Source organism: Ixodes scapularis, unplaced genomic scaffold (genome assembly GCF_016920785.2).
Source record: "Ixodes scapularis isolate PalLabHiFi unplaced genomic scaffold, ASM1692078v2 PGA_scaffold12__126_contigs__length_90152505, whole genome shotgun sequence".
Taxonomy (NCBI): domain Eukaryota; kingdom Metazoa; phylum Arthropoda; class Arachnida; order Ixodida; family Ixodidae; genus Ixodes; species Ixodes scapularis.
In genome coordinates, this window is record NW_024609838.1 from 7,746,483 (window position 1) to 7,761,618 (window position 15,136).

Here is a 15,136-nt window from a genome sequence, read left to right on the forward strand (position 1 = left end):
AGGGGGGGAGGGGGGGATTGAGAATATAGGACTCGTTGCGAATTAAGGGGAAGCCCTAAGAAAATACATGAGGGGGGTGTAGGGATATCACTGGCAGGAGGGCAGGTGGTAGTAAGAGGATGCGTCGACGGACTGACAAACAAGGGTAAGTTCTGGGTGAAAATAGATCACGAAACAACGTTTATTTTTTGTTCTTGTTTGTCAAAGGAAAAAGAAAAGAAAAAAAGTTCCGGAAAGTACCTGTGGATTTCCGAAAGCGCCACCGCCCGTTTACCTTCAAGTAGGTATGCGCTAAAAATACACCGGGCCAATGAAGTAGACAGACAGTGGCGTTCTCGTAACCAACTTTTTTTTAAATATTTTAAACTACTCCTTAACATAGTAGTGGCAAAACAAACAATCACGGCGAATTCCGGTCTAACCCCCGCAACAGAAAGGAATACTCATTCGCGGACAAAGACAGCGACGTGCCACGTCTACAGTTGTCGCCCTTTGCTTTGATTTCGAAACAGCATACAGCTTCATGTAAATCTCCAGAAAGCCTCTATCTGGGTACTTAGCCAGGAAGCTGCCGTCGCTAAGCGCATGGGCAAGGACTGCAGTGAGTGGAGAGGTTTCCCGACGGTACCCAACTTGCATTGTCGTGGCATGTTCGCGCGGACGATCATCGAAGCACTTACCTGTCTGGCCGCAATATAATTAAGAACTGCGTGTTCCCGGTGTGCACTTTGTGCAAATGGCTGCTTCTACCTTCTTTCTGCCGTGTTCTGTCGTTGTCTCACTCCCAGTTTTGCGATCGAATCTGGCCAATGCAAGCTAAGAGACAAGACCTGCGCATGAAATCATCGTCAGTGAATCCCCGTCCCTCCCGCGAGACGCGCTGAAGCTCGACAAGGTGACACCGCAGAGAGTCAGACGCGTCCGTTCATGGCGTCGCCGCATGCTGGCGTCGTGTTCGTTGTGCGACGCTGCAAGACGTGCTGTCGGCGATACTGATGCCGCCTATACTTCGTTTCATCTTATGTTGTACCGAAGAAAGGGCTAGAAGCGTGAGCTCATAGCGTTGGCAGCCGCTCTCATGTCACGAGAGCTTGTGCCGCCGAGATGTGCCCTAGAGCGAGGCGCTCGCGCTTGCAGCCTTTCCTGCGGTACATCATAAGGTGAAACAGAGTGTAGGATCCACTATAAGGAGTATTCACTGGACGCCATATTTGTGGGTGCTCTTTAGAGCGCATGCTCAGAACGAGCCCTCATTAATAGGTTGCTAAGACCGGCCATCTTGACGGTGTGGAATGCACGTTGTAAAAGAACCCTGGAAGCTATTCATCAGCACGCGCACAGCAGTCGCGCACGCAGCTTTGGCCGCCAGTGAATACTTCCTATACTCTGTTCACCCCTAAGCCGACAGGGCGGCGGGGACTACTGCTCGCCAGACCAATCGGCCACCTCACCTCCCTGTTGTCACCTAGTCCCGCTCTCTGCGCGTGGGTATGGACGAAAGCCTCCTGATCACGATGGGAAGGATCGACGGATTGGTGGGAGCGCATAACCTCGGCCGCCCTGGCAGTTAAGCACCCAACGGAGGACGCATTTGGAAAGGGGGAGAAGGCTTCCTCTTCTGTGTGGCATTGGTCTGGTACGGAAAGGGCAAATGCTCGAATACGTCTGTTGTTGTTGTTGTTGTCGTTGTCGTCGTCGTTGCTGTTGTTGTTGTTGTTGTTGCTTTTGTTGTTGTTTTCGAGCTGCTTTAAGAACAGTATCAATTTCGAAACAGGCAAAAACTTTTGCCAAGGTAGTTTGATCTTCCGTTTTAGCTAACATCGAATGTAAATGTATATATTGTTTTTTGATGGAATTCCTATGTGTGTTTAATTAGTATTATGTTTCTAAGTAATCGTTCTACGAATTTTATTCTTTATTTTGAACCCACCCTCAGGTAATGCATTTTCCGGATGTTCTTGAGGCGAATAAAATGAAACGAAAATGAAACAAAATGAAAATATCAGTTCTCGAGGAAACTTTCGGCCAAGTAGGGTGCACTTGACATATCCGTCCGTGTCCCCTTGACTTTATCCCAGATGTCACCCGCACCGTAGTCGTGCTGCACTGGCTAACTTTATCATCTTACAGCGCGAACCGGTGTCACCGTGTACAAGGGCGGATCGGCCTCACGTTCTACAGACAACTGGGCAACTTCTCGTTTGTTTTCCGTGCCTTTAGCGTGCAGCACATTTCCCTCGTCTTATTTCTACATCTAATTTTTTTTTCATTATTCCCCACGTCACGTATGAGATATAATTTGTTGGTTTCCTTTTATACAGAAAGCCGCGGCGATATGCCTCACAGGTCACGTGGAAGAACCTAATGACGCGCGTCGTGAGCGCCTGGCCGCACCCTAGAGCGGTAGACTGTGCCCCTCGACGCAATCCCCAGACTCTGGTTCCTTTCGTCCCAGAAAGAGGGACGAACTCTTGGGCTGCCCGTGACAGCGGCAGCGGGCCCTGACTAATCTGCCCGCGTAACCCCGAAGCATAAATTTCAGAGCCATCGATTCGGTCGCGTCCGCGGTCTTCTGGGAGCATAGAAAAACCGCACGCTCTTAGAAGTCGTTCGACGACCATGCTCTTCTACCCTGTCGTCCTTACCGATCGTTCGCGTCTGTTCTTCCTACACGCCGCGATGTTCTATACCTTGTTCACCCTCAGGCTGAGACTGAGACTATATAGAGCCGAAGCTACAAGCGCGAGATAGCCCGCACTCCTGGCTTTTGTGACGTGCATCTTTAGTGCGAGTGCTCCTTGTGTGGAAGAACCACTGTGGCCCTAAACTCGTCAAACACAAGTTGGAGCCGAAGTTGACGGAGTGCGCCGATTGGACAATCACGACGATGACTTGGCGTTTTTCTCGTCGATGTCCAATCGGCGCGCTCCGCGAACTTTCGGCTACAACTTTGTGTCTGACGAGTTTAGGGCTCCTGGAAGAACGCTTCAAAGCAGCGTTCTTGAGCTCTCGTGCTTGCCGCATTGACTGCAGTCTCAGCCTTAAAGGAGCTGTGCAACGATATTCAATTGGAATGTTTTTCTCTCTACGCGAGCTTACTGGCACACCTGGGACTCAAGGATACTCGCACACAACGCCACTGGCCAAGAAACTCCTTTGTTGCGGTGTAATTTCAAGGACAAAAGCGATCATTTTCATTCAATCTCTCCTTTGCAAAATCTGATGACGTAACTCGGGGATCTCAGTACACCCAAGTGACGATATTTGAATGCGGTTCATAGATTGGACCCGAGCATTGCGTGGGCACTCGACTTGGGCTCGTGACAATTGCTAGCTCGAGAAGCATTCGGGTTGTGACCCGTGCCCAATCGCCGAAACGACGACAACAGCCGAGCCATAACAATGTCTGGAACTAAGCGCGTGTCCTGCGCTTTGCCAACCCCAGCGCGTGGCTATGATCAACACTGGCGGCATATAATCGGCTCCAGATCACGTGGCCGCTTGTTCTGGCTGCGAGTTGAGGGGGTGAACGCTGCTCGTTTTTCTTAAATTTTTTCCTGGGACTTCTATTGCGTGGGGTGAAAAACGAACGCGTGTTTCATAGGTCATTAACGTTAGGGATCCGTTTTAAGCGGTATTTGCGCAAAGTGCAAAATTGTTGCATCGCTCCTTTAAGCCCGGTTCAGACAGTTGCGTTTGACTGCGTTTGACTGCGTTGCGGCAGCGAGACACCAGGACATCCCTGCTGCTTATATCACCTGCCAAGAAGATTCCTTGAATTGGATTCCACGCTTCATACGAAGCACAGATGTGCCGGTGACTCGCTTTCGGTTCTCGACGCAACGCAGTCAAACGCACTCAAACGCAAGTGTCTGAACCGGCCTTTAGTGTACGCTTTCTTTTTTTTTTTTTGCGTGCATTGTGTTCGTGTTCATTTCGTTTCTCTCGTTCTTTCTTTATTTCTTTTCTTTTTTTTAATATTGAGCGCGAAAGTTTTGGGAGGGCTTCAAGTCATTTTACCGGGGGGCGAGGTTTATTTCAAGGAAGTCACAGATACTGCAGGGTCCGATCTAGAAAATAGAACCTTGTTTTTCGGCCCAAATCAATAAGCTACGCATCGCGGAACGATGAAACTCCGCCAAGCACGACGCTCTGAGCGGAACCACTTGTTGGCTCGTGGCTCGACGATAGCCAAGCCAGGACGAGCATTTCCAATTTCCTTCTGTGCGGAAGAGCGGCTGCTCGACACATGGGGTTATTAATATAATAATCTATAGAAAGAAAAGTCTCATGCGTCTTGGCAACTTGGGAAGGGCGGGGCACGGACGCGGACGTCGGTGGTCCCGATGGAATCATGTCATCGCTGACGCCGCTTTGATATGCGCAATGAAGCGAGAGAACACCACTTGCAAGGTCTGTGTCCAGTATTGTTTTCTATAATCCGTTGAAGTTTGAGCGTGGCAGAAGCATTACGAGCGAGCACCGGGCTTTCAACGTCCCTGCAAGCACGCGCGCTCGTGCTGGGCAAGCACTGTTCAGGCCACGGTATAGGCGCTTTGCACCATGCAGCTGTGCATGGACGCCGCCATAACTGACCTTCAGTTTTTGTTTCCTCTTATTCCGTTTATTTTAGTTCATCATTACCATAGCAAGCCAGATTACTACCTTATTAGATTCAACTGTGTCCTTTTCTAAAGCATCGGCCTTTGTAGAGGATCGTCAACTACCGTTTCAGTTGCTCGGCATGTCGGTAAGACAATAGAAGGTCGGCAATGGCGGCTGTAATTTGGCGCGTGTGTAAAGCGTCTATAAGATAATACTCTTCAGGGCCCGTTTGCTCGAAGCGCTAACCGCGGCTAAAGTTAGCCGAAGTACCTAGGAGAGGGATTTTTTTAAATCACGTGACTGGCTCGGTAGGGATGCGGGGAAACATGGCGGTGCCCCAGTGAGTGAGCGCCGCTCGCTTTGGATCTAATATGTCGTTGTAGCTGCAATATCGGGCGCGTTAGTCAGCAACGAACGGTGCAGGAGGCTTTTGCTTTGCTTTACCTCACTTAAACCGCAAAGCATAGGCAATGACATCGCCGCATTTTTTAGATAGTCTTTCGATTCTGGTTATTCCTAAGCCTAAATGAACGCGATAATTGTCGGCATGGCAACGTCTTTGGAAAGCGGATTGTTGATAGCACACAAAAGCAGACAGCGTCCCAACAGACATTTTTTTATCCAAGCACCGAGGTGCATGCTACGACTGTAGTTGCACGCGTCGCACGTGCTGGCGTCTGCAGTAGTAACCGTTGTAAAGCAAAAAGTATAAAACAAATTTTGCCTGGCACGCGCGTTCGTTAAAGCCTTATTATGATTTTTTACTTCTAATCTTTTATAACAGGAAGGCCAGCGCGCGTGGACCGTAGAAGTACACTTCCGCAGCGTTCTCTTCGCGAAGCTTGTATAATTTAGAAGAAAGTCTGTTGGGACGCTGTCCGCTTTTGTGTGCTATCAGTACCCGGCCGATTGAGTCGCCATGCCGACAATTATCGCTTTCATTTAGGCTTAGGAATGCCCAGAATCGAAACACTCTCTTAAAAATGCGGCGATGTCATTGCCCATGCTTTGCGGTTTAAGTGAGGTGAGGCAAAGCTAAAGCCTCCTGCACCATTCGTTGCTGACTAACGCGCCCGATATTGCAACTACAACGACATATTATTTCCAAAGCGAGCGGCGCTGACTCACTGGAGCGCCGCCATGTTTCCCCGCATCCCTACCGAGTCAGTCACGTGATTTCAAAATCCCTCTCCTAGGTACTGCGGCTAACTTTAGCCGCGGTTAGTGCTTCGAGCAAACGGGCCCAGGTGAGGACAGCGCGCTCCTCGCGCAGTGTAGATAAAGTTCGCTCTTCACTCTCTCTCTCACTATGGTTTCAAGCGGCGCCGGCAGATGACTCGTCGACCCGTGGGCACGGCAAAGACTGCTCGTGCCGCCTCATGCTCCACACGCGCAGAGCTCCAGCGGGGTTGTCGCTCGAGCAGAAAGACCACGGTGTACCGGGGTGTCATGGCAACGAGATATTTTTTTCGCTCTCACACAATTTTGCCGTTTGGCCGCCGGCGACACTGTCAGCCGCGGGCACGGTGACCGCGGAATAATGCAGCCTTTCGAATGCCCGTCGAGCGAACACTATCTGATTCCTCGCGCCGCGCGTTCAGCCCCGCCGTGTCCTCACCTAAAGAGTGTATCTTACACTGTGGTTCAGGCATAACCTCATCTATACTGACAAAACCTGGCAGATCGCCACGAGACGCGGCCGCCGATATGCAAAAGGTAAATCGCCAGACAACGGATGAGAGGTGAACCACGTGACAGGCGCCCCGCTGCGGCGAGACGCCACAACACACTTCTCTCGATCGATGGAATGTCCGCTCGTGCTCCTCGCGTTCCTCACGCTATTGCTTCTTTTCTCGTCGGGTTTCAAAACCGTGTTTCGGGTCCTCGCCGCAGCGAAAGCTGTGCGCTGACGTCCAGGTTCCCCGAGAAATTGCTCTTTGATGCTCTGTGCTACCAGATCCTCGCGCTCCAAATCTGCGACCGGGCAGTCTATGGCTCCGTCATCGAACTGCCAGGCTTTGTGAGTCTAAAGGAAGCTATGGCTCCAGCCACTGCTCATTCAAACCAGAGCTCGGCATTCTGACGTCCTCGCACTCTGGCTTCCTCGTCTCCCTTAGTTCCTCACCGCATAGCTTCATTTCGCATGAAAACACCGGCGTTGCGCGTTGTATGAAAATAAATAAACTTGACGAACACTTCAACAAAACCTCATCGCGGCAACAATACAAACACCCTAAGGTCTGATTTCTTCTTCCGGTTCCTAGTTTTTTTCTCTCGGGATCACCGATGTGAGCGTTTACGATTGGCCGCGTTCTGCTCTCAACTTCACCCCCCCCTCCCCCCCGGCTGAACGCTAGATACCTATGTTGCCCACTCAAACATCAAAACGAGAACCCCGAGAAACCGTTAAAAACCGCTCAATGTAGGGAGTTGAAAACCGCTACATTGGCGCAGCATTGCGACGGACCCGTGAGGATCGTTAGCAGTATCCGCGACTCGCTCTCATCGCCCACTCTTGCCGTCTTTATTTTCGGGGCATTAGACAAAACGGGGCCTTGGGGGGCCGGAACTCGGACATCTCGAGCATTAATGGCCGCCCTAACTTGACGCTGCTCTTCCTTTCATTGGGTCGCGTTGCCTCCCGCAACTGCTTCCTGGGGACTCGTTGTGGCCGGCTTGTCCTCGGGTGCTCCTAATCGCGCATTGCCGGTCCTTTAGCCTGAATGAAAGACAAGCCGATCCAACGCGCTGGCTAGAGAGACGAAAGGGGCATCGAAGGAAACATTTTACGACCAGAGCCGTTTCCGACGCTGCTTCGAGGAAAAACTTAAGCGGAACGTGTGCGACAAACCTAGAGAATAGTAATTAAAAAAAAAGTCGCACAAAATTTTGAATGTGGGGAGGTGGTACGGCGTCATTCTCTAGGAAACAAACCACGTGTCGGTGTTTATCGTCCAGAAATCGGGAATACGGTTTTAGCGACGCCCTGTTTTGGATTTACGGCCTGTAAAACGTGAATGCGTGTGGTTTTCGTTGAATGCGTAGATGTCATTTTCGAACAATTAATCAAATAATTCGTTTCTTAAAAAAAAAGGCGTGAAAATATATTGTTTGGGCATCTAAGCCGCTGTTACGCTTAAAAAAAATTACCAACCAAATTCTACAAGGAGGTCCCGACGTTTTAAAACCGACTCGGTTTTTTTCGTCCGGGGCGACTATTTACAGATAAGGAACAGCAGCCCCGTTTTCTTCTACAATGATAATCTCTTTTTGCACTTCACTTTCACACAAAAAAGAGACCACCACCGTGGAATGAATCGAAGCCTGCTTTCGCTTATACTCTAAAAAAAAAGGGTGTATTCTTACACCCCTTGTCCCATATAAGACACCCCTAAACCTCAGTTAGACGTACAGCGCGCTGACGTCGAATCGACGGCACCAACTTTCACGAGCGGCTTAATAGCTGAGTGGTACAACGTAATCAAACAGCTAATGTACGAGTTACTGACTACGAAAAAAGAAATCGGTGTCTTCTTGGCCCTACTGCAAAACCTCAGTGTTTTTATTTTTCTGTAGTCTTTGAGACGTACTTCAGCTGTTTAATGAGGTATATCTCATCGTTCTCAAGCCACTCGTAAAAGTTGGGTCCGTCTGTTCGACGCGTCAGTGCGCTCTACGTCGAACGAAAGCTTTGGGGTGCATTATAAGAAACAAAAAAATGGACGACAACACCTTTTTTTTTTTTTTTTTTTTTTTTTTTTTTAGGGTGTATCTTTAAATAGTCGTCCCTGAAGAAAAAAAAACGAGCCGGTTTTGAAACGTCGTGACCTGCTTGTAGGATTTGGTTGATGATTCTATTAATTTTTTTTTTAGTTTCCGCGAATCAGGCAAACCTCTGCAGAAATGTTTACTTTCAAGTTACGCTTAATGGAGCGATGTAATTGTACTCTGCGAAAATACCGCTTAGAACAAGTTCCTGACTTTAATGACCCACGAAAACAAGCGTTCGTTTTTCACCACACGCAATACAAGTCGCACAATAAAATTTAAAAAAAAAACTAGGAGCGTTTCTTTCTTTAGCTTGCAGCCAGAACAAGTGGCCGCGTGATCTGGAGCCGATTGTACGCCGCCAATATTGATTGTATCCCCGCGTGGGGGTTGGCAAAGCACAGGACACGTGCTGAGTTACAGACATTGTTATGATTCGGCTATTGTTGTCATTGCAGTGATTGGACACGGGCCACAACCCAAATGCTTGTCGAGCTATCGATTATCACGAGCCCAAATCGAATGCTTTCGCAATGCTCGGTTCTAATCTATGAGCCGCATTCAAATATCGTCGCTGGGGGTACTGCAACCTCCCAGTTACGTCATCGAGTTTCGCGAAGGAGAGATTAAAAGAAAACGCTCGGCTTTTGTCCTTAAAATTACACCGCAACAAAGGACTTTCTTGGCCAGTGGCGTTGCGTGCGTGTGTACTTGGGTTCCACTAGTGCCAGTAAGCTCGTGTAAATTGAAAAAACAGTCCAAGCGAACATCGTTGCACGGCTCATTTAAGTATGGTTAGCAGATAGTGCCAATTGTAAATTAGTTACACGGGCACCCCTTACCACGGTTAAGTCTGACCTGAGTCACACTTAAAAGCCGATGACCAGACTCAAGATTCTGCAAGGCAGAAGGTCTTCCACATCATGGGGGAGGAGGAAACAGGCAACGGTGTACCGGGTAGGAGGAGGAAGAGGAGGAAGTGCGGAAAAAGTGGAAAGCGCGAACTGGTCGTCGGTCTTTAACTGTGGTTAAAGGCCGGCGACCAGTTCGCGCTTTCCACTTTTCCCTCGCTACCTCCTCTCCCCCCTTTCACCCTGTCCAGAGTTGCCTCTTTCCTCGTCCCCCATGATGAGGAGGATCTTCTGCCTTGCAGAATCTCGAGTCTGGACGTCGGCCTTTAAGAGTGCCCGCATAACTATAGTCGGTGACAGGTTAAGCCATAAAGGGGAAGCTCCCCCAACACTCTCCAATTTAGCAGAGCGAGCGCTAGCTGATGCTGGTCGCCTCCGCCCTAGCTTTCGCTTTGCTAAAGTGGAAAGGGTGGGAGGAGACAAAAGGATTAGAACGGCAGGGAGGTATATTTCAGTTGTGCCCTTCCCGCCTTCGATGACACTTGGGCGTCTCGTGAGCTTCTATCGTGCACGCGTACCCAGCGCACGACGGAAGGTATCAAGACCGGGCTGGATATCGGCAAGAGACGCCCTGCGCTTGTTCTTCAGTCAGGGACTCACCGAGTAGACCCTGAGGGAGGAGACGTGAGTGCGGAAACGCCAAACACCGAGCTCTGGTTGGAAGGATTAGTGGAGACGCAAAGCTACTCACTCTTCGAACGGAAAACGAGCTTGACGTCTACCATTTCAAGCAGAGCTCACGTCTCCTGCGTCTCCCTTAATTTCTACCCACATAAGTGGCATTGCCTTGGCGGACATCAGGTTCTCGGCTAAATACTTTGTTTGCTCGCAGTCAAAAAATAGAAATACTCTGCCCTTTTTTTTTTCCTTTTGTAGACCCTTGGAGTTTCCACGAAGCCGCCCTGTGAACGGCAGGATATGAAACCCAAGTAAGATTACTGGCCCGCGCTTGCAATGGCAATCGCGGGCCCAATTCCGACCGTGCGTGCAAAGTGTGAAGATGCGAATCGGATCTCGGACCAATTCCGCCTTGGAATCTCCTCTCCGTAGAAAAGGATGGCAGGAAATCAAACCGGCTCCCTGCTTCCAAATTTCCTGTTCGTTTCGGGACGGAGAAGCGCGGGCCAGCCGCTGTCGAGCTTCACCGGGATTGATGGAGTGGCTCGGAGAAGTTTCAAATTGAAGCCTTGGTTGTGGAGGACGCCATAAGGACGGACGCGTTCATTTGTATCGTATGAATAACACTAAACTATTCAAACAGGCAAAAAAGAAAAGGAGAAACAGAAGAAAGAAACCTACATGGGTAGCATCTTGTGCACTTGCGGATTCGCGGGTGAATTCGCGTCGGCGGAAAGGGGATTATGGAGCTGGGTAGCGAAATCGACTCGTCACTGGCGGAACATCTCGAACAGTCCGGGACTCGTCGCGTTGTGTCCTCTCAGAAGTTCTGTTAGTGTACGTGGACAGACGCTGAAGGAAGCCAAGAGACGCTAGGTTACGCCCGTGTACTATGATGGGACGATTGGACACGGCTTCATGTCAGCGTTAAATGGTAGCGTCTCGCAGACGCTATTAGCCCCGAGAGCGAACGCAAGCGTCGCTGCGGTCGCCGCGCCCTGATTGGGTGAGGTGTACCGTGACGTCAGAAAGAGGACTCCGCTCCGCGATCTCGCATCCACTCGCTTCCCAGCACCGGTTTCCTGGTTTGGCGTTTATTTATTTACTTTATTTATTTACATACCTCTAAAGGCTCCAAAGGAGCATTACATAGAGGGGGGTGTCGTATAAACTTTTACATAATCATACAATATTTTACAAGAAAAAATAGAAGACATCGTGTCACGCTAAACAGAACCATGAAGGGAAGACATTACATAACAAAAAAGCCACACACGCACTCACATCATTGGAGGCAGTCGACGTGCTAGAAAAAAAGCAATAGACCCAGCGAGCGAGTAACAAACATACAGGGCAATATATGATTCATTCACTTTAAAGATTCACGCAATAACAACATAAATGTATCATGATCAGTGACCGTCGCAATTTCGCTTGCCAACTCATTCCATTCAGTCGCCGCTTGTACGAACGGGGAGTATTTGAACAGATTAGTTCTTGCAAATGGAATATGAACTTTGTAACAATGATCATGACGAGGGGAAATGCGAGCCGGTGGGAGAATGTTGTTTTGACGGAAATCTGAGGAACTATGATAGAGTTTATGAAAATGGGATAACCTTGCGAGGTATCTTCGCTGGTGGAGAGTCAATAAACCAAGTGAACTCTTAAGTTGACTGACGCTTATAGGTGAATACGTTTTTAGTATAAACCTGGTGGCCCTGTTTTGTAATGATTCTAAATTATTAATTAAATATTTTTGATGCGGGTTCCAAATTATAGCTGCATATTCCAACTTGGGCCTAATGAGGGTAGAGTATGCAAGTAGTTTCGTTTCTGCTGTTGCCATATATAAATGCCTTCTTAAGAAACCAAATGACTGGTTAGCCCTTCTAAGGATATAATCTAGATGAGTGTTCCAGGAGAGGTTGGAAGTTAAGTGGACTCCTAAATATTTATATGTGGATACTTTATCCAATTTTGAATCTATAACTTTGTAGTCGTATTGAAAAGATGAGCGACGATTGGTAAATGTCACTATTTTTGTTTTATCTATATTTATCTGCATTTGCCACGTGTCACACCATGAAAGTATGATATCCAAATCTATCGTTGTGTTCCGCAAGCTGTTCGAGGAGCTGGACTTCGTTTACCCGGTGTACAAGACGTTGAGTTAGGCCGATATTGACGTGCTTCTGTACGTTTTATAAGCCTGCTTGTCCCTTTTACCTTTAAAATTGCGTTACAAATCTCGAAAGCTATCGGCGGAGACGATTCCGCCGATGAACCTCTCCGTCCGTCCGCACGACACAAGGCAATCTTGCGAGGGGTCGGTGAAGCGGTGGCGCAAGTGTTTCAGACGCTGGAATTCTGTCCCTTGCATGTTCATGATTTAGGACGATATTACATCCCGCTTTCAAGGCATTTGAAGTGGCATTTATATCATGGGCCTTTTCGTGGTCGGCAAATTAGCTCGCTACCCCGACTCTGCGCTGCCGCTCTGCATGCGCTGGTTCGCAGATGTTTTAAAGGCCCTGCGTCTGATGATTTTGAAGTGCTCGTAGAACAGGGTTGTTTTAAATAAGTGTAGCTTCTTCGTGAATTATTTATACAGTTTATGCATTTATGCAGGCATATCTCTTAGGACATGCACAATTACTGGAAATTAGTTTGTATGGTAGCAGCAAAAACGGCCGAATTGCCCCCAGTTGGCTGTATGAGATGTATTGAACTGCCCAAAATATGCACAGCAATAGTACCGTAATTTGGAATGCTTATGCTTTTTCCTGGCATTCTTTATTCCAGCCTTGGGTATTCGGAAGATACACCGTTTAGTCTGAATTGTCATTTTCAATTAAAAAAAAAAAAAAAAAAACACTGCTGCAGGTCTCCAAAAGCCTCCTCAGCCTCCAAACTTCCTACAGCTGGACTCTCTGACAACAGAGGAAAACAGGAGTAAAAGCAAGCATTCGAACGTCTGTCCAGTTGTAGATGCATCACTAGTAGCAGAAAATGTGGAACCTGTGAAGGGCGACAGTCTGCGTGAGAAAAGCTTCTGGTATTTTAGTTTCGGGACAATTCGGTTTAAGTAAAATCTCAATTTTAGGGCTTAAGGGGCTAATAACGAGCTAGACACGTTCGCTTACGTTTGTTATACATTGCTTGAACGTTGATATAAACAAGTCCACAGGTGCCACCCGTGTAGTCCATTGAAATACTATCCGAATCCAGCAAAGGTCAAATGCGAGCAATGTATATATTAAATGTTCCTTGTTTTTTTTACTTTGCCCCTGCACTTGGGCTGTCTTACTTGTGATTCTCTCCCCATTGTCCAGACTGTATTTAGCATGTTGCTCGAGCAGCATGCAGCTTTTCTGCTTCGGCGTTCTTGTTTAAAAACAGAGACACAAAAAAATAGTATACATAACCCGCCAATTCCTTCAGACCATCAGCAGCATTTATTGTGCGAGATGTAAATCTATGGTGATGCTCCTGCAATTGTGGCCATAGTTCTTTATTTTCATATACCAGCTGTGAGTCATGCTTTGCCTGCCCTGTCAACCATGCTTAAAATGTTGGTTGAAGTTTCGCCTGTGGCTACAGGCCATACCTCAATAAAGCCACATATAAAAATGTACACTTCCTACGGAAAAATACGCAAAAAGAGATTAAATAGAAACGAGCGCGCCGACAGCTAGCGTCGTCCCAGCCTCCACAGGGCGAGCAGGGCGAGTCGGGGAAAAATTCTCTCCTCGCCGTGACGTCACCCCGGCTCACCGTAAGGGGGCGCCACGCGAACTTCTCGGAAATATTCTAAGCTTAAATGGTAAAACAAAATGGCTAGGTGGCGTAAGCTACCGCCCGATCCAAAGGGCTCAGCCGTATTCATCCATCCATCCATCGGGGGTAATAGCAGAAGCGTCTTTCTTGTGGTCGCATTTCCCGGACGCTACAGCGATCCCTGGCCGAGAGAGAAGGGTCATAGCCTCCTGCATACTCACGAAGACTGGCAGCTCGACGACGGAACAATAGAGTGCCCTGTCGCAGATTTGGAGCTCAGGGATCTGGTAGCAGAGCATCAAAAAGCCATTTCTCGGGGAACCTGGACGTCAGCACACAGCTTTTGCAGCGGCGAGGACCGGAAGCACACGTGTTCGCTCGGGAGAAGTGTGTTTTAGCGTCTCGCCGCAGCGGGGCGCCAGTCACGTGGCTCTCCTCTCATCTGTTGTCTGCCGCTCCACCTTTTCCATTTCGGCGGCCGTTTCTCGTGGCCATCTGCCAGGCTTTGTCAATATATAGGAGGCTATGCTCGTGAGCCTTCAGCCTGCTCGCGCTGCCAAAGCACCAAGGAAGGCACCGAGCGCGTCCTGGAGGCGTTCGAAAGAGACGCCAGTCCCTTTTCACCAGCGCCCCTGGCGAGCAAGCATCGGATGTTTTTTAGGTCATGTTTCTCTGCTGTTCCCGATTTCCCAAGTTTCAGAGCCAACGCTTAGAACGGTGATTTTGAAATCTTTCAAGTGGGAAAATTATGGCCGAGTAGGTCGAGCTGAACGGCACCAGCTGCCAAAAAAAAAAAAAAACGGGATTCCATTTTTTCATTGAAAAGAAAAGCATTTATAACATTTGAATAAGGCAGTGGTTCGTTTTGAAAGCTTGAAGTCTGGTGCGGGCCGCTAGCGCTACATTTGTCCTGAGGATGAGCGTCCACCAATCCGTAGATTACTTTTCTAGTAAAAAAATGCAGTATATTTTTGTTTATTTTTATTTATTTTTTTAGTACACTGTTGATCTCGGCGCAGCATTCGCACAAGGCGAAATATGTCGACGTCTTTTCATTTTTTATCCTTTAAGGCGTTTTTTCGTAGGAACTTGCGCGATAAAGATGCTTCTGTATTGCACGCAGTGACGAATTGCAGTGGGCGCAAATTCGGTCGTTCTTCGGGCCCTACGCGCCGACGCGTCGAGCGAACGGCGGACCGCTTTTATCGGTGACCGCAGGCGCTGCCACGTCTTCCCGGGGGCCACACGCGTCCACCGAGCATTACCGTACCCGCCAAAATTAAACAACGCAGAGAGAGAAAAAATATAGGACCTGGGATGGGTCGACCGCCCGGTGATATATGGAGTGAAGATGTTGGCCGCCGCTCGCAGCGCGGGAGGGCCCCCCACTTAGGAAGTTAGGAGTATATAGGGGAAAAAGCGGGCCGACGTATAACCTCACGTTGCGCATAATC

The 15,136-nt window shown here is 48.7% G+C and overlaps 1 protein-coding gene across 1 annotated transcript; it reads right to left on the reverse strand.

The window, feature by feature from the left end:
- Positions 1-11,122: 11,122 nt before the first annotated feature.
- Positions 11,123-11,925, reverse strand: LOC120838928 (the record flags this gene model as incomplete). The annotated part of the gene is made up of 1 exon (XM_040209082.3): positions 11,123-11,925. A coding segment is annotated over one exon (654 nt), but the record flags the coding sequence as incomplete, so codon positions are not given.
- Between the last annotated feature and the right edge of the window lie 3,211 nt (positions 11,926-15,136).